General features: G+C 47.5%; 1 protein-coding gene across 3 annotated transcripts in view; it reads left to right on the forward strand.

Moving 5' to 3' along the window:
• SIK3 (SIK family kinase 3) overlaps positions 1-23,768 on the forward strand; it is a 632,054-nt gene that overhangs the window by 440,566 nt on the left and 167,720 nt on the right. For all 3 annotated transcript variants that reach the window (XM_085645705.1, XM_085645704.1, XM_085645703.1), the window contains exons 7-8: positions 4,819-4,937; positions 5,166-5,276. In XM_085645705.1, coding sequence (XP_085501831.1) covers positions 4,819-4,937; positions 5,166-5,276 — 230 coding nt within the window. The remainder of the gene's footprint in view (positions 1-4,818; positions 4,938-5,165; positions 5,277-23,768) is intronic.

The following is a 23,768-nucleotide window of genomic DNA, read 5'->3' on the forward strand; positions in this document are numbered from 1 at the left end:
TCTGCATTGTCAGCATTCCGTCCATCATTTGTTTGTTGTAACGCTTTTCGCCCTAAGTGGGATGGGTATTCCCAGACGTGGGACCCGTGCTCACTACGCCACTGGAGTCAAGCTATCCTGGCTGATGACGGCTGATAGCCAGAAACCGGTCCTAGGATGCTTGATTCCGGTCCAGGGAAGACATGGCTTGGCAGTTCGGGCTGGACTGTTCCCATGAGGCACAGGGTCAAGACTGATTTGCATATGGCCATGTCTGAACTGGGGTGGCGTAGTGGGCAAAAGAACGATGGATTTAAACCAGATCTCTTGACTGGGGGAGAATGTCTGCATTGTCAGCATTCCGTCCATCATTTGTTTGTTGTAACGCTTTTCGCCCTAAGTGGGATGGGTATTCCCAGACGTGGGACCCGTGCTCACTACGCCACTGGAGTCAAGCTATCCTGGCTGATGACGGCTGATAGCCAGAAACCGGTCCTAGGATGCTTGATTCCGGTCCAGGGAAGACATGGTTTGGCAGTTCGGGCTGGACTGTTCCCATGAGGCACAGGGTCAAGACTGATTTGCATATGGCCATGTCTGAACTGGGGTGGCGTAGTGGGCAAAAGAACGATGGATTTAACCCAGATCTCTTGACTGGGGGAGAATGTCTGCATTGTCAGCATTCCGTCCATCATTTGTTTGTTGTAACGCTTTTCGCCCTAAGTGGGATGGGTATTCCCAGACGTGGGACCCGTGCTCACTACGCCACTGGAGTCAAGCTATCCTGGCTGATGACGGCTGATAGCCAGAAACCGGTCCTAGGATGCTTGATTCCGGTCCAGGGAAGACATGGCTTGGCAGTTCGGGCTGGACTGTTCCCATGAGGCACAGGGTCAAGACTGATTTGCATATGGCCATGTCTGAACTGGGGTGGCGTAGTGGGCAAAAGAACGATGGATTTAACCCAGATCTCTTGACTGGGGGAGAATGTCTGCATTGTCAGCATTCCGTCCATCATTTGTTTGTTGTAACAATATGAAAAACCCAAGCAGACCTTTCTAGCAGGATGTGACATTTAAGCAAGATTTAACATCTTAATGCTAAAAAGGATGCTTGCGGTCTCACGCTGCATATTCTGTCAGGTTCGGCGGGGTCATCACTGCCCATTCAGGTCAGCCTGTTTGCTTTTGGAAGCATATTACACCTATTCAAATGCTTATTGCTGCCTAGAAGAAATGGGAGAGCAAATGCAGATTACCAAGAATTTCAGTCGGGGAAAAAGGGGACTTTCTGAAAGTTACCTTTCCTTAACATTTAGTAAAAGGCTGACTTCAATATTGAATTGCATTTTTAATAGCTAATGTAATAGTTGTTTAATTATTATTCTCACTAGTACCATTGCTGAGATACAATAATAGTGTTTAATATTGTATCCTATTGTTTTCTTATGGAACAGCTAGCCTTGCTATGGTGGAAATAGTTTTTAGGGCTTTTTCCCTGTAGGGGCGTGTAACATTAAACCTTTACATGTATTTCTTTTAAATACCATGCACCCTGCTTTATGGGCAATAAGGCCTATTTAGGGTTGACATAAAAATTCAAAAGGAGGTTTTAGGTCTATCAGATTGGGTAATTTTGACAAGTCGAATTGGTATTTTAAATTTGTACTTTCAGGCTAAAGAGGCTAAGTCTGTTTACACTGTCACTGTAGTGAATGGCACAATGGGTGCTACAGTCCACTTGTGACATTTAACTTACAGGCCTTGGGTGCACTTTTGTACCATATACTAGCAACTAGGTAAGTTAATTATGCCAAGTAGGAGTGTCTTAATGTTTCCATGTTGAAAGGTGGAGCACAGGCGCTTCATGTTTGGTTAGCAGGGCTAAAGTGCACGGAGTTCTACAGACAGCAAAATATAGGGTCCTCCAAAAAGCGAAAAACCCAGGGTGGTCATGCAGAGAAGGAAAATTTCCTACATCAGTAATTTCACTTAGAATAACATGAAATTCCCCAAATTACGCAATTCACGACTGGTAATTTAAAGTTTGTCAAGACCTAATTTTGATACAAGCCATATGTTGTTTTTCACATTCAATCCCATACAAAAACAATACCGCCAATGGGTATCTGCTAAAGAGTAACTATCACTCCCTTACTTTCCCTTGTCCTTAATACCCCAATCCACCATCACAGCAAAATCTACCATATTACTAGATACAGTTGCCATCAAAACAAGATTTGTAATTTTACTGAAACAAATAACTAAGTCTAAAAACTCATATCGCTATAGCACAATAAAAACATTAAAGTAGAAAGTAAAACCCATCTCCTGGTTCATTTAGGAATGTTAATGACCTCACATCTATTAGAGAATTGAGGCCTCAAGCGATTTTTCCCGACTTCATTCAGAATGCATAATCCAAGTTGTACAGTTTCTTTAAAACAGTGTCCCCTATTACAAAAAGACACCACCTGAATGACCAACTGGACAACATCAAATCATTTACTGACTTTCAGACACTATGTAATCCGCTTACAAAATTACGTTGCCACATTCTATCTGACACTAAACCTAAATCAAAAACAAAAAACATGACCCAAATATGTGGCTGCTCCCATAGGAATTGTGGCCTATACTGTCTTATTTTTTTTTAAACTAAGAAAACAGGATATGGTTATCAGAATTCTAATCACAATTTTTGATCCTCAAGCAAAACTCAGGATTTTCTTTAGAGCCTCTGGACCCCCGAAAATATGCGTGAGGCTGGTTAACTACCAATCCCTATGTACTTGCAAAGTTCTTTTGGATAGAAGTTTGTGAGACATTAAACTAATTTTGTATTTACTTATAACCACCATTGACACTCCTATAGGGTGCATGAGCACCGAAACAACTTAAAAAGCATCCTACTCAGCGGTACTGACAAACAACTTTTCGGCCTTCTGCTCACCTTAGCAAACAAGAATATATTCTGTAATTGGAAACAAGCTTATAAACCATCTGTTCCTACACGGTGTCCTTGTTTCAGTCACATCTATACATGTGATACCATTGCAGAGGGCAATAAAGATCATATCATCCACAAGACCAGTGTGGGACCATCGTGATAAGTACCTTCAGTCAGTTCAACTTCCATGAAAATCGTGTGACGGAATCCAAATGCTTACCTACACTTTTCTTCACAATATCCCACATTTTCGTTACCCATTCAAACAAAGTCCTAAACTCTTTAGGTACTGCGTGGTTTCCAACTTATATCTTATGCCCTGATGTCCATTTCTCTCCTTGTTATTCGCTTCCTCTTACTGTTTTGATGCTAAAACCTTACAAGCATGAGAGGTACATGCCTTATTACAGTAAGCTCTAAGAATTCTATATAAAACATCAAGAATGAGTGCATTAAGCCTGTAATTCCTCTGCTGAACTTAACAAAACTCTCATGAAGTTATTCAGTTAAATGTCACTTGCCCTCCATTAAACAATCCCAGTCTTTCACTCTGGATGTAGTGGCTGGGTCCTAAAAACAGGGCTACAGTACCTGTTCTTGGCCATGTGTCGCTGAAAAGATATTTGTGATGCCGCAACATGGAGAGTAGAACATTTGATTAACATTCATTATTCTGTCGACATTTGAGCAAAAGTGACACTTTAGCAGATCAGACCATTTTGAAACAGTCATATGGTACTACTCCCTTATAAAACTCTCCTCCATTGGAAAACAATACAACTACATAATCAGTGCACAGGATGTGACTCTGGAAGAGATTTCTCCCTGCAAAAGATACCAGTAAGCATGGTTTCGCAGTTTGATATTCTTCTAGATTCACATGTGGCCATCCCATCTCGCCGGTGATAGAGCAAGTACTTCAAAAAAGAAAAAGGAATAAAATATTAAAGTCACATGCGGGGCAGGTGGTAGGCTTCTGGTCAGTGTCCCAAGGCTCCAACCCAAGTCGACACCCAAGAAAAAAATATATACTAGAAAATGTTCCAAACCCTACCGCTAGAAGGTGGAATAGTGCACAGCCAGTGAATCTAGAACAATGTTAAGCCGAAAAACCATAACTACAGATAAGTAACTGGTGTATTTTCCTCTGTTAAGGCAAGATGCAGAAACAAAAAGTCTCCTTTCATTTTACTCTTTTTAAACCGTACAGTGGAGTTCGTCTAGTTATCTGTACTGCTCCATTTGGTTTAAACATACCTTTAATTTTTCACAATTTTTAGTATTTATTTCATGCAATTCAATTAAAAGAGAAAAACCAATAAGAACATGTTTTCTTTAAATTGGCGTTGTATTTGCTTGGGTTGGAAAAATGTCTCCTCTTCATTCATCAGCTATTGTGGGATCTTCTATCGGCAGAAATATTCAGTATGGGTGATTTTAATGAAGACACCATTTATGAAGGTTTGCTACCTCAGGTAAATACATTTTACTTCCTGCCAATCTCACTGGGCTCTGGTTACAGACATTCAGTCTTCTGGCAGCTACAGAATTGTTTTAAACTTTTTCAATCAATCTTCCAGTTTCCAGCACTAGCTATCAATAGAGTGAAAGCCGGAGCCTGGCATACCAATCTACATTCTTTTTTAGCAGAAACTAACTTATGGTCCCTAAACTCAGAAGCAAAATCGTAATGACTTCTAATTATGCCATGTAATGAATTTGTCCTCTCTTCTGTTTCTTAGCCCCTTTCATTGATAGTAGTTTTGTTTCTCTGACGGACTTTAAGATCAAATGGAAGCCCTGAAGAATGTCCATGGTCTCCTTTCTGTCACGGTTGAGTCTGTTGTCATTTGCAGTGAACAGTATCTGAGAACTCCTGTTATTTTGCAGAATGTGAGCACCTGATTCGGCACATGCTGGTCCTAGAGCCAACGAAGCGACTATCCATGGAGCAGATTTGCAAACACAAGTGGATGAAGCTTGGGGATCCTGATCCGGAATTCGAAAGGGTAAGCATGCCATTAAATATGTCCTCTGGTGCAGTTTTTGGCTATGATGTGCGGGATGAGGTTGCTATTTATAGTGTATGATCATTTATGATGCAGTCGGAGTCTGGTTTCTGGGTGGGTGTCCCTGGGTGTATGCAAGGTGTCTTACTTTAGATGCAGCAGTGCTTTAATGACCAGTGATATTTTGTGGCTGAGGGTAACCTTTGTCTCCCTTCTCTGCACGAGCAGCTCATTGCTGAGGGTCAACATCTCAAGATGGAGCGGCGCATGGAGCCCTTAAATGAGCAAGTGCTGCTGGCCATGGTGGAGATGGGGCTGGACAGGGAGCGCACACTGCAGGTAACACTGTCCAGACAATGTGCGAAGGGGTAGGGTTGGCTGTGAATGGCGTATAAAAGGGTCTATTTTAACTAGGGACAGTGGCATCCCCCCACACTTTGTATTTTAAACTTGTAAGGTAACAGTTTTCTAACTTTCCACCAAACCTTTTTCAAAAACCACATATATTCTTTTGCTGAGCAGCATCTCTATCCATAACAAGCTTTCATATGATTACATGTGTTCAATGCCTCCTTTTCTGATGTCTCAGATTTAACTTGCCCCTCTCTAGCTATGTGAGTGCAGCCAGCAGTGACTAAAATTCCATTGCCCTTTTTTTTTTTACCTGTTGATTGGAAAATCAGTTATGTCTGGCATTCAAGACAATTTGAACCATAAGGAGAAATCAAGCCTCTTCCCTTATCCTACTGGTGATAGGCTGGTCTCAGACTATTGATTTAGAGAAAAGGGTGGGCATTGTCAGACGAAAATTTCAGACCAGCCAACGATTACTGATAAGAAAATAATATTTTGTATTCTTTGTACAGATGCAGTTACATTGAACTTGGTGCTCACAAAAAGGTTATAAAAAATAATGTGTACTCAAGCACTGGAATAGATTACTGAATCCCCTGTCCCCTGTAATACAAAAGGCATTCTTTATCTTAAGACATTTGAATAGCAAAGAGAAAACTTCAAAAACAGCAGTGAATCCTTTACAAGCAAATTCCGTTGCTGACACTGAAGGCTAATTGAAAAGGGCCTTATGGATATCTTTAAACTGGTGATAAGTAGACACAAAATAAAGTAGAGAACAAGCAAAAAAGGAATTTAAGAAATACTTAAGAACTTGAAAGAGTTGCAGTGAGCAGCTAAAGAAGGTATTTAGGGCTGTTGCATGGTATACTGTTGTGCCCTCCTTTCCCCTGTCTCCCCGAACTGTGAGTATCTGTAAACCTGCTTTTTGGAGTTTAGCCCCAGCTGTACACTAATTCATGCTTGTGTGAAGCTTAGGCCTACCCTTGATTTATGATGGGTTCTGACCTTATCCTGGACCAGGTGGGATTTACCAAGCGAACCCTCGTAGAGACAGCAGGACTACTATCCCAGTCACAAGTTTCACTCATGTAGCATGCAGGTGGCAGCATACTGTTTTTTTTTTTTAAATTATAGTCTGACAGAGTCCATTTACTTGTGTCAGGTGAATGAGAGCCTACTGTCTACTGTCCTATTCACCCAAAGTTCTTCGGCTAATAGTGATCGTGGAATCCTAGTGCTGAGATCCCGTGCACCTGAACATATGCCTGTATGCCAGTGAAGTTGGTACGCAGTGCATGAGGGCCTGAGTGAAACAGAGTGGTACATGCCTATGGGTTCCATTTTTGTAGTCCCTGGCCTGTATCTGTGCCCAAAATAAAGGTGAGTTTCCTTTCCTAGACAGCAGGTGCGTTGCTGACATTTCCAAGATTGTAGTGAGACACCCCAGACACTGAAGGGGCGAAAGAGGAGCCCGCCTTTATCTTAGAAATTCGATTAGTCTTCCTGAGACTCCCATTTTATGACCACAGAGTTGGAGGGCAGGGCTGCAGTATCTGTATCAGGGTATAAAGGGCCCTTGTGAAGGAGAGCAGCCCTGGCTCTCCTCATCACTATCAGATGTGGCTGTTGATAGTAGAGCTGCTGACTGCTCACACTTCTTTATGCCTAGTTGTCGGTACTACAAACTGGAGACAGCCCTACTGTGAAAAGCATCACTCAAGCTGTAGGCTTAGCCTGGAAGACAGCCTGAAAAGTACACATGACAAGGACACATGAATGGGGAACCAACCCAAACCAGTTTTGCAAAGACAGGCAAAGAATCCACATGCTCGGTCTGCTAACTCAGTGGGAAAGTGGAAGTTTCTGTCCACGTTCTCTTCAGCCGAGAAGTGGGAGCTCTGCCAACCATCCAGAGGACTACTTTGCAACCAGGCCTGGTGTTTGACAGCCAGCTTCCTAGAGGTGACCTGTACATCACCTGGAGTCTGAACTGGAGGAGCAATTGCTGACTTGTCCTGGAAACCAAGGAGTTCTGCTTAAGTAAGATGGAACGAGTGGTCTGACCCCCTCCACAGGAGCTGATCGTCTGATGGGGCTCCTGGTGCAGAAGCCTGTCCACAACAGAATCACAGATCGTATGATTGGTGTGATCAGATCGCTGATCCGTCTTCGCAACTGTTGGATTAGCCGCAGCATTTTTGAAGGATGCAGAGCGGTCTCAAAGTGTTATCACCATCACGACGTTGCTTTTGTCTAGTGTGCCCAATTGGCTGGCCCAAATTAAGCTGGGATAGAAACTTGCCTTGTGGCACCTGCTGTGTGTTGGTGACCCTGCACCACCATTGACCTCTGCCGTGTGGCCCTGACTGGCGAGAAATAAAGAATATAACCCCTGTAGTACCAACTGTGAGCACCTGGCATTGACTCTAAGATTTACCAAGGAAATGCAGTATTCTGCAGAGAGAGGCTGCTGCCTCTAGGTACCCCATGCAGAAGCCAGTGCCTGGAAACCGTTGCACCGCAGAACTTTGCGCCCTAGCATATAACTGCCTACATGCACCCAATGCAAAAAGAACTGTTGATGGACAGAATGCAGAACAATGTCATACATTCACTCCAGTACAGAGATCTGGGCCTAAATCCATCGTTTTTTTGCTCACCATGCCATTCCAGTTTGGACCTAGCCATATGCAAATCAGCCTTGACCCTGTGCCCTATGGGAACAGTCCAGCCCGAACTACCAGGCCAGGTCCTCCGTGGACTGGAAACAAGCATCTTAGGACCGGTATCGGGGTTTCACCCCTCTTCAGCCAGGATAGCTTGATTCCAGTGGCATGGAGAGCACGGCACTCACGTCTGAGCATACCCGTCCCACTCGGGGTGACAAATGCAAAAAGAACTGTTGATGGACAGAATGCAGAACAATGTCCTACATTCACCCCAGTACAGAGATCTGTGCCTAAATCCATCGTTTACATGCCCCCATTAGCACCAAAAAGTTAACCCCATTTCTTAAGCGATGGACTGCCAACAGCCTCCACCTATGGAGGCCCAGATCAACTGAAAGACTCTCTGGAGTGATGGAACTGGGCTTGCGGAGCCTGTGAGGCCTAACTTTGACAACCTGCTGCTGCAGCGTAGAAGAGAAACCACACCAGTTGCTCCTCCCCCTGCTGTAGCCCTCCAGAGACTTGCTATGCGGCATCTGTAGCTGGCCTGCCACATGTCATGTCACATACAAGTTCTACTCCCTGCTAGTGAACCGTCGGCCCAGCACTGTGCCAGGACGGAAAAAGTGAGAGACCGGGAAGGTCCAGGAGCCCTGAAGACAATTTGCGCTAACAGTGGTTGGTGGGGAGTGCTGCACCCAAGTCTTAAAAGTGTCACAAGAAACACTAGCACCACAGACACAGAAAGAGAGCATGGCGTTTGTAGAGTGCATAGGTTGGTAACCCCACTTTGAAGCGCATGAGATTCTGATCCTGAGGCTGATTATCGGACATGATTATAGTGTGTAGTATTGTGCTATTTGGTATAATAAGGTACTTCTCTTTTTGAAAAGAGAGGCACTGGGCTGAACAATCATTTTATTGGGTTACTGGGTGTAGCAATGAGTGCTGAGTCCAAGTTATTTCCACACTAACTTCCCTGAGAAGCCTATGACTGCTCGCCTTCGCTACTACTGATTGTCAATAGCTGAAATGGTTGTACTTAACACCATTTACAGAGCCCATATCAGTCCCCTGGACAGTAGAGACAATAGAGGCAAACTGCCTCAGTCTCCGTGGCAGGAGGCCAGTAGATCCTGCCTGACTGAGCCCCTCAAACAAGGTCTGACAGGTAGAAATGTAACAAGATTTTCCACAGTGGTAGACATTCTCAGTGATACAGAAAGGCTGTTTTAAAAAAAAGACCGGGGCTTTCCAGAGCAGTGACACCAAGCAGTGAAGGCACTCAGGTGGCCTTGAATGATGAGAGTAGGGGAACGCAATGCAGATAATGGAATATCTGAAAGAAACACGTTAGTTAGATTCCTCACCTTAGAATATCCCCAGGCGTCAGACTGGATCCGGAAGATTTTTCGTCAGCAATACCCCTTGCGCGTCGCTAGGCGTCGTCTGCGGCTCCGCGTCCGTCGTCGGCGTCGTGCGCCGGGATGACGTCGTCGGAGTACTTAGACGCCGCCCTCGCGCGCTGACGTCAGTTCTTCTTTTTTCCGCGCCAGTAAGCGCAGATCCGGGAGAGCTACCCCTTTTAGTCTTTTTTGACTAAATCTTTTTTGATCATTTTTGATCCTTGTCTGTCGACATCTGGTGCCGGTAGGATGCCTGGGTTCAAGGCTTGCGATGATTGTCATCGACTGATGTCGGTGACCGATCACCACCGCCGGTGCCTCTACTGCTTAGGCCCCGACCACGACGCGGAGTCGTGCAACGACTGTCAGGCCCTGACTTCGAAGGCTAGGCGGGAGCGGTCCCGCAAGCTTCTCGAGCTTCGCCACTCGGCTCCGCGTCGTGCGCGATCCCGGTCCAGGAGGAGGTCCAAGGATCGCTCGCGGAGCCCTAGCCGACGCCATCGCTCGTCCGGCTCCAAGTCGTCGGGTAAGTCCAAACGCTCAAAGAAGTCCAAGAGGCGACATCGCTCTTCGGACTCCCCTCGCCGGTCGCGCGACTCGGCCGAGCGTCAGGGTGGTTCCACCCCCGCGGCTCCGGCGGAGCCGCAGGTGCCGCGTCCGCCCCCATACCTTCCGGTCCCTGGGGCTGACGCGGCGCCGCCGGAGATCAGTGCCTTCCTCTCGGCCATGAGGAGCCTGGCCCCGCCGTCGACGCCCGCTGGCGCGCCTTCGGGCCCCGCGGACTCGACTGGGCGACCTCGCGTGCCGGCGGCTCCGGCCCCGGCGCCGTCGACGACTCCGGTCTCGACGCCGCAGGTCCCCGCGGGGCCCTTGCCTGGGCCCCAGTCGACGCCGGTTGACCTAGTCACTCCTCCACCGGCGCCGACGCCTGAACCACCGACGCCGTCACCGGCGCCGCCGACGCCTGTGACGCCGACACCCCAGTTTAGCCCTCATCCGGACCCGACGCCGGCACGGCGTCCGCCGACGCCGCATCCGACGCCGCTTGAGTCCTACCATCTCTACAGTCCGGTTCCGATCATTCCTCCTGTTTATCAGGAATCGGAAGAAGGGGGCGACTGGGAGGGGTTCGAGGACCCTCTGGCTGTTCAGTCACAGCTTTCTCAGGACTGGGCAGATGAACTGGGGGAGGCCAGTGGGCTGGACACCTCGCCAGACACTGGATTCACTTCTCCTCCGACCGTGGCTTCGGAGGAGGGTGCAGCATTTTCTGTGGTGCTGCGCAAGGCGGCCGAGGCCCTTGGGCTCGAGTTGCCTGCCGTGGCTGTGAGGACTAACATCCTCACTGAGGTGCTTCAAACCTCAGCAAGCTCCACTGAGCCTCTGCTGCCGTTCAACGAGGCCCTCACTGACGTTCTGCAGGGCACCTGGTCCAAGCCCTCCACAGTTCCTCCTGTGGATAGGAACGTTGCCAGGCGCCACCGCCCTGCTCCGGGCGACCCCAGTTTCCTGTCCCAACACCCCACCCCCGAGAGTCTGGTTATCCAGGCCTCTACCTCCCAATCCTCCTTCCCGACCGCTCCGCCGGATCGGGATTCCAAGAGACTCGAGCAGTTTGGCAAGAAACTGTTTTCGTCCCTTAGTTTGGGCCTGCGGTCCTTAAATACCGCCTGTCTCTTGGACCGTTATTCCCATTCCCTGTGGGATGCGGTGGAGGACGTGCTGCCCCTGTGTCCGGAGGAGGTCCGGACGCGTCTTACCCAGGCTTTGGCCGATGGGAGGGATGCAGCACGGCACGCCATACGATGTGGGCTTGACACCACGGACTCGCTGGGTCGGGCGATTTCGACCACGGTGGCGCTCCGCCGCCACGCCTGGATGCGGTCCACGTCATTTTCCGGGGATGTCCAGACCACCCTCATGGACATGCCTTTTGATGGCACTCGCCTGTTTGGTGAGAAGGCGGACAGTGCGCTGAACCGCTTTAAGGACTCCCGGGCTACGGCCAAGTCCTTGGGCCTCTCGGCTCCGCGGGCGCACACCTCCGCTTTTCGCCCCTTTCGTGGCCAAGGAAGGGGCGCCTCCTCACGTCCGCAAAGCCACCAGCCGCAGAACCAACCTGCGCGCGGTCGCGGACGTGGCTTCCGCCGTGGCGGAAATGGAGGCCGACGTGGTCAGCCCACTTCAACCCCTGCAGCATCCGCCTCAAAGCCCTCCTAGTCCGAGCTTTCAGGCCCATGCCACGCCAGTGGGCGGCAGAGTTCGCCATCACCTGCACCACTGGCGGTCCATAACATCGGACAGGTGGGTGCTGCAAATCGTCCGAAGGGGCTACTCCCTCCCCTTCGAGACGACCCCTCCAGCCATGCCACCGCAGCACCACCGTATCTCGGGGGATCATTTGCATCTTCTCCGCGAGGAAGTTTCGGCTCTCTTGGCCAAGGGGGCCGTCGAGCGCGTTCCGAGTCCAGAAGTAGGTCGTGGTTGTTATTCCCACTACTTTCTGGTTCCCAAGAAGGGCAAAGGGGGCCTACGCCCTATCTTGGACCTCCGGAACGTCAATGCCTTCCTCCGAAAGGAAAGGTTCAAGATGCTCACGTTGGCTCAGGTTTTAGCTGCCCTAGACCCTGGAGACTGGATGGTAGCGTTGGACTTGCAGGACGCATATTTCCATATCCCCGTCCTGCCGGCCCACCGGCGTTACCTGCGGTTCACGGTGGGCCAAGAGCACTTTCAGTTTACCGTGCTCCCCTTCGGCCTCACCAGTGCCCCTCGGGTGTTCACGAAAGTGATGGCGGTGGTCGCAGCTCATCTGCGCAGATCAGGGGTTCCAGTCTTCCCCTATCTCGACGACTGGTTGTTGAAGGCGGGCTCGCCCCAGGCAGTCGTCTCCCACCTCCAGACTACGGCGGATCTCCTGCATTTGCTGGGGTTTTCCATCAACGTGCCGAAGTCACACTTGAGTCCCTCTCAGAAGCTCCTCTTCATCGGAGCGGTTCTCGATTCGGCGCAGTTCCGGGTCCATCCACCGGAACAGCGGGTCCGGGATATTCAGGCCCTGATTCCCATCTTTCGGCCTCTATCCTGGGTTTCGGTCAGGCTAGTGTTGCGGCTTCTGGGGCTGATGGCCTCCTGCATCCTACTAGTGCATCACGCCAGGCGGCGCATGCGGGCTCTGCAGTGGGACCTGAAGTTTCAGTGGGCCCAGCATCACGGCAACCTGTCCGACCATGTCTTGATCTCGGAGGGCACTGCACAGCAGTTGCAGTGGTGGCTCACGGACCGCGAGTGGGTCAAGGGCAAGAGCCTCTCCCTTCCCCAACCAGAGCATGTCGTAGTGACGGATGCGTCCCTCCTGGGATGGGGTGGCCATATGGGAGAGGCGGAGATCAGAGGCCTCTGGTCTCCGGCGGAGTCTCGTCTCCACATCAACCTGTTGGAGTTGAGAGCGATCCGGCTTGCACTGAAAGCCTTCCTTCCCTCTGTCAGGGGAAGTGTCGTGCAGGTGTTCACGGACAACACCACCGCCATGTGGTACTGCAACAAACAGGGCGGGGTGGGGTCGTGGACCCTTTGTCAGGAGGCTCTGCGCCTCTGGACATGGCTGGAACACCAGGGCGTCACCCTGGTGGTTCAACATCTGGCGGGCTCTCTGAACGCCAGAGCAGACGAACTCAGCCGCCGGTGCATGATGGATCACGAATGGCGTCTGAACTCCGAAGTGGCGCAAGGCCTCTTTCAGCAGTGGGGAGAGCCTTGGTTAGATCTATTCGCCACCGAAGAGAACGCGCAATGTCAGCAGTTCTGCGCGTTGGAATTTCCAAGGCGGCACTCGCTCGGCGACGCTTTTCGTCACGAGTGGAGTTGCGGTCTGTTGTACGACTTTCCGCCTATACCACTTCTGCCCAGAGTGCTGAAGAAGATCAGGCACGACCGGGCCCAAGTCATCTTGGTGGCTCCGGATTGGGCACGAAGATACTGGTATCCCGAGCTACTCAGTCTGTTGACCGATCCCCCGATACGTCTGCCCCTTCGGGAGGATCTTCTGTCGCAGCAGCAGGGGACGGTCCTCCACCCGAACCTGTCCAGCCTCCACCTCCATGCGTGGAGATTGAGCGGCGGCAGTTGATGCCATTTGACTTGCCTCCTGAAGTCTGTGATATCATTCTGGCAGCCAGGCGTCCCTCCACAAAGTCGGTATACGCCTGCCGGTGGAACAAATTTGTGGCATGGTGCACAGCAAAGGCTGTGGATCCCCTTTCCGCCCCTCTTTCTGAGGTTCTCCTCTTCCTTCTTTCTCTGGCCCAGCAGGGCTCTGCCCTGGGCACCCTGAAAGGTTATCTTGCTGCCATCTCCGCCTTCTTGCGGCTTCCTGATCAGCCTTCTCTTTTCAAGTCCCCTGTGGTTACACGCTTTCTCAAAGGCATTACACATACGTTCCCTCCTGTCCCTTTTGTAATGCCTCAGTGGGACTTGAATCTGGTCTTGACATTCCTGATGTGCGCTCCCTTCGAGCCTCTTCACAATTGCCCTCTTCGTCTTCTGACTCTTAAGACTGCTTTTCTGGTAGCCATCACCTCGGCTAGACGGGTGAGTGAGCTCCAGGCTTTATCTTCAAAGCCTCCTTTTCTATCTGTTCATCCGGACAAGGTTGTCCTTCGGCCTCGTCCCTCCTTTCTTCCTAAAGTGGTGACTCCTTTTCACCTTGGGCAGTCTGTCACCTTGCCCACCTTCTTTCCGCCTCCGCATCCTTCCAAAGAGGAAGAGAGGCTCCACCGTCTGGATCCAAAACGTGCGCTCTCCTTTTATCTGGACCGCACAAAACAGTTCCGGGTGGACGACCAGCTTTTTGTTGGGTACGTGGGCGCTAAGAAGGGGAAAGCTGTGCACAAACGGACCATCTCTCGGTGGGTCGTTTTGTGTATAAAACTTTGCTATTCCTTGGCTAAAAAAGACCCTCCTGTTGGGCTGCGCGCCCATTCTACTCGGGCCACTGCGGCTACTACTGCCTTGGGACGGGGAGTCCCTTTGCAGGACATCTGTCAGGCGGCGACGTGGGCTTCGCTACACACGTTTGCCAGGCATTATTGCCTTGACAGCCAAGTCCGGAGGGATGGCTTCTTTGGCCGTTCTGTCCTCCAGGACTTTCTGGTGTGATCTTGGTTCGCAGACCCACCACCGGGGATGGTATTGCTTGGGTATCTATTCTAAGGTGAGGAATCTAACTAACGTGTTTCTTTCAGATGAACAAGTTACTTACCTTCGGTAACGATGTATCTGTAAGAAACATTAGTTAGTTAGATTCCTCACCGACCCACCCATCCTCCCCGTTCTGCGAACTGACATCTAGGGTTAAGGTTATCCTTTTCAGGCCCCTAGATTTTATTATTGGCACCAGTGTCGGTCTTTGCATGGCTCTGCGTTCCTGGCGCGGAAGGCTATGTACAAGAACTGACGTCAGCGCGCGAGGGCGGCGTCTAAGTACTCCGACGACGTCATCCCGGCGCACGACGCCGACGACGGACGCGGAGCCGCAGACGACGCCTAGCGACGCGCAAGGGGTATTGCTGACGAAAAATCTTCCGGATCCAGTCTGACGCCTGGGGATATTCTAAGGTGAGGAATCTAACTAACTAATGTTTCTTACAGATACATCGTTACCGAAGGTAAGTAACTTGTTCTTCAAGGTGAAGAAAATAAGTGCCATAAGCACCCATATCTGGCATAGGTGAGTATAAGGTGAAACTGGGAACCAGGATCCGAGTTAAATTAACTTGGAAAACCATTGATCATGTGGTCAATGTGAGACCTGCTATTATCTCCTCTCACAGATGAAAGATGTCCTACCCCTCATTGGAATGAATGCCCATTGGTAATAACCACTTAAATTTCCCTCTGTGAGACAAGAAGTATTTGTAATTCCAAGCAAACGAGCAAGCAGAATCCTGGATGCCATGTCCCTGCATGTGGACTTTTGTAGTTCTAAATATCACTGTTGCTAGTATCTCCTGCAAGGATTGACCAGCTGAATTCCTTAGATGTCATTGATTGGATTGATCAGTCCTTAGTAAACCATCATTCATAATCTTCCATAATCTTCTGGAAGTTCAAAAACCATTTAGAACCTTGTGTAGGTGATATGTTGGTGCTTGCTTGGCTTTCCGGCAGTAAAAATAAACAAAAATTGATGCGTGTCGAAACACTCAGCGCTGGGAAGTTTTACAGAGCGACTCTGTTCTAGATTCACATGCTGTACATTATTTTACATTCTAGTGGTTGTGGCTAAAGTGGTATTGCCCCGAAAGCAGAGCGCATAGTACTTTCTGTGATATTGAGCACAATCCCACACTGCCCCTGTCCATGAATGCTATTTTCAAATTCTGTTCTTCCGCTAACCTATTCATAAGCAAGGATGGGCGCTCTGAGAAACATTTTGACTGCAATGAACAATTTTATGTTTTTTGAAGAAGAAAAGGTGATCAGCATAGACTTCAGTATTGATTCAGATGCTCCAAAGAAGAATATTGGTTTGCGCTGTGCAGGTGTCGAAAGATAGATTTTTCTAAAACTCTGCGACCACAGGCCGTCCAAGTCACCGAAGTAGTGATTATGTTGTAGTCGTTTTCTCTATATTCTCTTATTTCTTTGACATTGTTTTCAGTTATCGAGGTAGCCTCAATTGGAATCTGACCCAACTTTCATAAATGTTTTAGCCAATAGTGGGGAACACCATATTTGCAATTTATGCCATCCGGGGATCGCAAAGCAGAAGGTTGTGTTCCTCCTTTAAGACTGAAACTGAAGACACGAAAAACAATGTAGAACCAGCATTGAGCGCACTGTGCCGTGCAAAGATTAGACTCTGGCTCGAAACCTTCTGTGCTATTGACTAGCAAAGAAATGGACATCAATTGTGAAAAGTGTTTCAAACATCTTGACGGTGAATAGCAGACACAAGGCCACAATTTCTAGAATCAGATGCTGAACATGCATTTATATTAACAGATATTGCACCCCCCACAATTATCCCGAAAGACATATTCTGATTGTTGAAAAGGTTAAAGCAAATCATGCCCCAGAATATCCAACATGGAAAAGAAAATCGCACACAAAGGGGAAAATGCCATCTTTAATTTTTCAGTTTGATGTCGAAATTGACACTGATTAAAACAAAGGAAAAGTTCTGCACCTTTACAAACCATGCCATGTTTTTAGTGTTTTAAAGTGAAGACACTGATGAGAGAATAGATCCACAACAAAAGATCCACAACTCCATTTTGAAGGATGATCAAGTCTAAAGGACAAAATGAAGCATCAGAAGGCAAATAGAATGCCTTATAGGTAAAATGCAGTCTCTGATCAACAAGAAAAAATCTTTTTATGATGCTTTGTAAACTCCTAAATAATGCTGCTTAAGACTGGTAAAAGGAGAGACGGCGTGGAGCCTGAACATAACACTGCCATGGAACCTGATTAAAGTGCATTAATCCATATAATAAATTCATAGAGGAACAGCACACAGAGATAAAGTAAGAATCTATAAATGAGAAACTTAAGGAGGAAGATTACATATGGGAAAACACAAAAACTGATTCTCCTTAACTTGACTATCCACCTTCTAACTAGACCATGTCTCTAAGACTGGAAGATTAACAGGAAGGTTCTTGTTTTTTTACTGCCGACAATTAACCCCATACAAAGGAGAAATGTGTTCCTTTCCATGTCCCTACTGTGGTTCATAAGAGAGGAGAGAGAGGTTCAAAAGTCCACCAAAAGCCATGTTGGTGACTTCTAGAACTGAAGAAAAAAAGATCATGTCACCAGGTTTCTGTCTACATTAAGAGTAAGCTCTAGCTAGTCATAATCATTATACAGACCGGAGAAGATCCCAAAACCCAGCCTCAACCATTGGACCACCAATGGCAGACAAAAAGAGCAAATATCTGGATGGTGTGTGGAAGAAGACAGTGAAGGGTGTCATAACACATTATGAAACATGAAATCAATGCTTTATAAAATTGCCCCAGTGGTTTGAACAAATTGTCTTTCATTGATAAGAGCAAATTTAAAGCAGCACGCCATAAATGTCTGTGCATACCTAAAGGAATGTGTGGCAAAGGGAAATTCCTTCCAACAATGTCAGGCCAGTGTTAACAGACTCAAAATGTTTTTGCATTAGTAGTAGTAGTCGTACTGAATCACAGATATCACCCACCATCCCATTCCATGGTGCATAAATTCTGGGAGTGGAGATAAATGAGTAAAGCCATGGCAAGACCATCACCAAAGAGAATGCTGGCATTGAAAAATCAGATACACCTTTACCAGACGTCCCAATCTCTGGCTGTGAGGAATGTGATGAAGTTAATGGCAGTGACACATCATACATCCCCTATATACTTCATGCTTTGATCCATAAGAGACCAGTACAAAAATAGTTAACAAACCAATGTTTACAGCGTTTGAGGTACTGGGACGATCTAGTGGTGGTAATTTGCAGAGTAAAGAAATTCTTACAGTGTTCGATGAAACAGAACAATTATTACAAGTGAGTGGGACGTTGAAACAACCAGTCTTCTACTGTGATAATAACTTACCTCACACAGTGTGGACACACATGTAAACAAACTACATGTGGAGCTGGGGAGTCACTGGTCTGAAGAAGGCAAGGTGAAACAAATCATTTAGTAAGCATTATTTTCCATGCTCTGACAGCCTTTCTAACTCAGAAGCTGTCATCAGTTATGGACCCACTCTGTATGTGTCTTTCGCACTTTTGATTTGGTTGTGACTCGAAGTTGTGTCAGAAATGTGCTCTCAGGCAAACAAAAAGATTTTATTAAGATAAACATAATGAAATCAATCAGTCTTTCATTCACAGATCGTGTTGTATTACAAACATATATTATGTCATATTTTCGAAAACCAAACATGACAAAAACTGAGCCTTAATTCTCAGTAGACACATTTCTCTGGGTTGAAGGGCTTGAAACCACTTCTCTCAGGACTAAAAACTTTTTTCTTCTTGTCATTTTCAATCTTCATGGTTAAAACTCAAAAGTAGTTCCAATAAAATACTTTAAAAAGGGCCATTACGTTTTCCTTCTCTGGACAGCCTAGAAAGGACATAAATATCCAAAAAAAGGGGACCTCCCGTGTGTCCAATGGTAACAGTTTTCAATCAGTCTAAACACCTTCAAACAGTGGCTACTCCATAGGCTTAAGTAGACATCCATCAATACATCAACTCCAAACTTCAACTCAAGGGTCATATATATTGTTACATATTTCTTTTTTTGCATAGTTCGCAAATGGTTTGTAGAGGCATGTTTTCCTATTCTATGGGGAGTTTTTAGTAGTTTGTCTACTCTAGAGCTGCAACATCTACCTTCTCAGTTGGTGTAGTGACCGACCAGCCTTTTGGAGGAAGAGGACATGGGGGCAGTCAAACCCATTAGCAGTATTCATCTTCCTCCTCCCCTGCTGCAGCGGCCCCCATGCCACTCAGATTTCCCCTTGCGCACCTTGAGCCATTGGCAGTGGGCTGGATCTGTCATATTCTTACTTGCTGGAAATTCATCACATCATACCATGGGTTTTACATATTGCTCTAAGGGGCTATGCTCTACCTTTCCGTTCTTCCCTGCCTCCAGTTTCCCCCACAACAGGACAGATTTTTAGAACCTATGCCTCATTCTTAATACAAAATGTCAAGCCTACTGCTGGCCAAAGGTGCCGTGGAACAGGTGTCGGTCTTAGGGGCAAGGGATGCAACTTTTGCTACTTCCTCGTGGCATAGGAGGAAGAAGGCCCCAGGCCAATCTTATAACTACAGCCATTGAAAACCTTTCTGCGAAAGGACAAGTTCAGAATGTTGACTCTGGCCCAAATCTTCTCTGCTCTTGATCTTGGAGACTGGATGGTGTCCTTTGACTTGGAGGACGTGTATTTTCATATAGCTGTCCTGATTGATGCTACTTGCATTCACAGCGGGTTCACAACACTTGCAATTTACTGTGCTTCCCCTGAGCCTTGCCTCAAACTCCCTGGCTTTTACAAAGTAAACCACATCTCTGTCTGTCTGCATCTCTGACTCCATGCAGATCTCTTAGGAGGTGGTCGAATTCTTCTTTCGTGCTACACGAAGATTAACCTGAATTGTGATTTTCCTCTCCCTTTTCTCCATCAAGACAATAGGGCGTGCACCTTTGGAGATGGTTGGACCAGTTGCAGATCTTTCTGCTAGTCAACAGCCTGGCAAGGGTCCATGATTGCCAGAACCGATGAGCTGAGCAGGCATAGGCTGACAGTCTACAAATGGTGTCTTCATGCAGGGGTGGAACTAGGCATCCTCGAACTATGTTGCATAGTCTGCTATACTTTTAAGCCTCCCCTCCCCCGAATAACTGGGTGACACGGGTCTTATTTACACATTGCCATCATTACCTCTCCTGCCTCAAAGAAAGCTATGACAGATCAGGTCCAAGTCATCTTGATGGCCCTGGATTAGGTCAGGCGGGTGCTGTACCTAGGTCTCTTGAGCCTGAAAATGTTCCATCTGATCAGGCCACCACCTCAGGAGGAGCTCCTATCCCTGCAACATGGGAGTGTCCTACACCTAAATCTCCGTAATTTACACCTTCATAGTGTAGCTTGAGCGGCTACAGATGCGTTTCTTTGATTTTCCGCCTCCAGTAGTGCATGTCATACTTGCAGCCAGACGTTGTTCAACAAAATCCATTTATGCTGGGAGAATTTTATGGTCTGGTGTGAGATCCTGCACCTTGAACCTTTCAGGGCCAACCATTCATATGTATTGTTTGTTTTGTTGTCGGACCAGCAGTGCCTGGCAGCGGACCTACTTAAGGGTTACAAGTCGGTCATTTCAACTTTGTTTGCCAGATCATGTTTGCCAGATCAGCTTTCCCTTTTCAAATCACCTGTAATGAAGTGTTTTCTGAAATGTCTGAATCACATGTTTTCTCTGCACCTTTCGTCATGGTGCAATGGGACCTCAATTTGGTCATCACCTTCCACCATTTTAGCCTATGCATAGTTGCTCCTTATGGCTTCTGGCAATCAAAACAATTTTTCTCATTGGAATCACTTCTGCTTGAGCGAACTGCAGGCACTGTTGGTACTACTTTCCCTTGCACCACTTTCTTTCTATACAAATTGGTGCTGAGGACTCGGGCTGCCTTCCTACCAGATGTGGTGTACCCTTTCGCGTTGAACAGCCGGTCACCATACCGGCCTTTTTCACTCCGCCATCTGCGTCAGAGGGCGTGAATGTAAAAAGAGTAGGAAACTGACATCAGCATCCAAGGGTGCCACCTATATGCTGCCCGATCTGTCATTTCATGGGGGTGCAAGATTGCAGTGGCGCTACATAATGTGCCAACTGTCAGTGCTCAGGAGTCATTGCTGGGAGAATTTTCCGAATCCAGTTTGGTGCCAGGGATCTTCTAAAGGTGAGAAATTTGCAATAATGTAGGCATCCACCATTAAGAGCGCTACAGAAGATAAATAACTTGTTATTTTGTGCCAACAACACAGTACTACACATTCAGTGTCATAGATTTGGTTATCTACGCAATTCATTCAGAGTAATCAAAAGACTGTGATTATTGTTAGTGGTTGATTCTTAGAGTGGTACTAGGGTCTGTGTTACGACCTACTCCCACAGTCACTCCAGAGTTCATTCTGCAACTAGTGTTCCAATACTGTCCCCTTTATGTTTAGAACCTGACTTCAACTTTAGCCCAGCCCAGGAGGCGAGACTATGCCCATACCCTTATAATTCTTGATTAATAGATTTCTAATACTTAACAATCTTTCAGATATTTTTCTCACCTTGTCCTTTGTGTGTCTATATGCTCATATGGTAACTGTTTCTTTTGTGTTCAGTCTTGAGGGCAAGTGTGCACAGACTGCAACCTTTGGCTAGGTGGCCATGCTGGATATTTGAAGCTTGTTGCATTGTTGCTAGTTCTGATGAAGAAAGCCGGTTGCAGTTTGCATAGTCCTTGGTTGGTGCAGGTGTTTGTCATTGTCCCAAGGGCAATCGCCAGATCCAAAGCAAGACGACCCCCTCCCCAACCCAAACAGAAGCCACAGATCCATTTCACTTCAGGTTGGAAGCTGGGTCGCTGATGAGCAAGCTTCACATGAGTACTATTGTGTACCAATGATGGGAGCCGTATACAAAAGTTCCTGAGCAGGTATGATGAGGGTAAGTTTCTAGACCACATCTTGGTGGTAGCAGGGATTTTTAGGAGCAATGTTGCTGTTCACTTTCAGACCCCACAGCAATGAGGGATTGGCCTGTGGGAATCCACAGCAACTTTTCCTGACCTTATTTAGATGGGGTCTTTCCTCTAGGCTTTCCACAATCAAAAGACAGTCTTTGAGCATACAAAGAAATTCTTCCCTGTAACACTGGAGGTTGACCGTAAGGTGTAATTCCACTCACAACAGCTCTATGTGAGAGGAATCCTATCCCCTTACATTGCTCAATGCCTTTCTCCCCTGGCTTGTGTCTTCATCCAACTGCTCGTCTCTTGCTGGTAACTGGAACATAGATTGGCTTCTAGTCATTCCCAGTTCCTCTTTCTCCTAGCTGATGGCTCATCATTCTTCGAGCCTTCATACGTTATGCTTCTATAGACATGGCAAGAGTAGGTGTGGCCTTGACCTAAAAGGTGGCTTGTTTTCCTGAAATACCAGTCTTGGACCTCTGAAATCTTCTTGAGTCCTCTGCTAAAGATCACATGGACAACCGTCACAGAGAAAGTTTGTAACACTTACTAGAAATGTTTATTCACCAATCCTGATTTGAAGTCTGTTATCTGGTTTTAGTGGAGTGGGTTTCACTTCCTACCTAGCTAGTCAGCCACAGGTCGTTGTTCTATAAATGTTTTGTGCTGGAGAGCGAAACAGGGTTTTTTCCCTTCACAGGAGTAGGCAAAACAAATGGCGTCCTGTGTTTAACTGATGTATGAAACCTGTCTCTGCTCATCTCCCGGGAAGAGTGGAGCAGGAAAGAGGCTGACACTGCCCTAACATTTCTATGGAGCTCCTCTCTTGCCTTGATTTCACTGGAGCATGGTGCACTAAAAAGGCCGTCAAAAATCGTTCTAGTGACTACTTTCAATCTACATCATCTGTCTGCCAATCTCTCTCTATCCTTCATGAGGTGAATCACTCATTCCCCAACGATTGAGGATGGATTTCTGTAGACATCCACGAACACATACGTGCACACATTATGCACCTTCTGCTTCATAACAGCACAAAATACAACACACTCATAGATGCACACCATTAAAATACACTATTGCATAGATGTCATGTCAAGAAAAGAGGCCCAACGAGGGGTGTTGAATTTCTTTACTACTACGCAGCCTTCACATCCTCCATTTTAGAAGGTAGATAATAGTTTATAATCAATGCACACAATGTGAATCTTAAATAGGTTCACACTACAAAAGAAACTGTTTACCTTTAACAGTATTTTTACATTCTGATGGATACATCTGCCAGTGGATTCCTCACCTTGTGAATATCCCCTGCGCCAGCATTCCACGGAACTTTTCTTCCCCAGCATTCCACGTCGACGTGGGCGACGTCACAATACATCGGCTCCGCACGCGACTCCGTACGACGTCATCGGAGCCATAAGAAGCCCACGTCGGCGTGATGACGTCAGTTCCCTTTTTTCCGCGCCGTCGACGCGCAACGGTTTTTTCCCAGTGCTCTCTAGATACTTTGTAATCTAGTGGTGTATTCTTGTTAAAATCGGAATGTCTTCGACGAGGAAGTCGGGCTTTAAGCCCTGTAGGGAGTGCGGAGGCCTGATGTCCATGACGGATCCGCATCAGAATTGTTTATGGTGTCTCTCTTCTGATCATGATGTGGATGAGTGCGGGTGCTGTAGGAGCATGAATCCTAAAGCACTGAAGGAGAGGAAGACCAAACTCTTCATGAAGAAGATCGGTGAGAAGAAGAGAGGGAGGAAAAAGGAGAAGTCCAGGCGGGAGTCTTCGACTTCGAGGTCGTCGAAGTCGAAGAAGCACCATAAGAAGAGGAAGCATTCTTCTCGGCGTCGGTCCTCGAAGTCTAAGAGGTCGAGGTCGGCTTCGCCTCGTCGACGTCAGAGCAAGATCTTGTCTCCTTCGCCTTCTCCGGATAAGTCTTCGAAGTCTCCCTCTCCGAAGCGGACTCCGGCTCGTTCCCCGACGCCGTCTCCGGCGCCGTCCAAGGCTTCGACTCCTGGTCGGGTGGAATCTGATGTGGAGCAGGAGCAGGAAGAGTCTGTCCCGGTGCCTGATGACTCCGTGGTTCCGGTGGAGGATTCGGAGGAGCCGACGCCGGTGGCTCCACAGGAGGATACAGGGGCA

Source organism: Triturus cristatus, chromosome 3_1 (genome assembly GCF_964204655.1).
Source record: "Triturus cristatus chromosome 3_1, aTriCri1.1, whole genome shotgun sequence".
NCBI classification, from domain to species: Eukaryota; Metazoa; Chordata; class Amphibia; order Caudata; family Salamandridae; genus Triturus; species Triturus cristatus.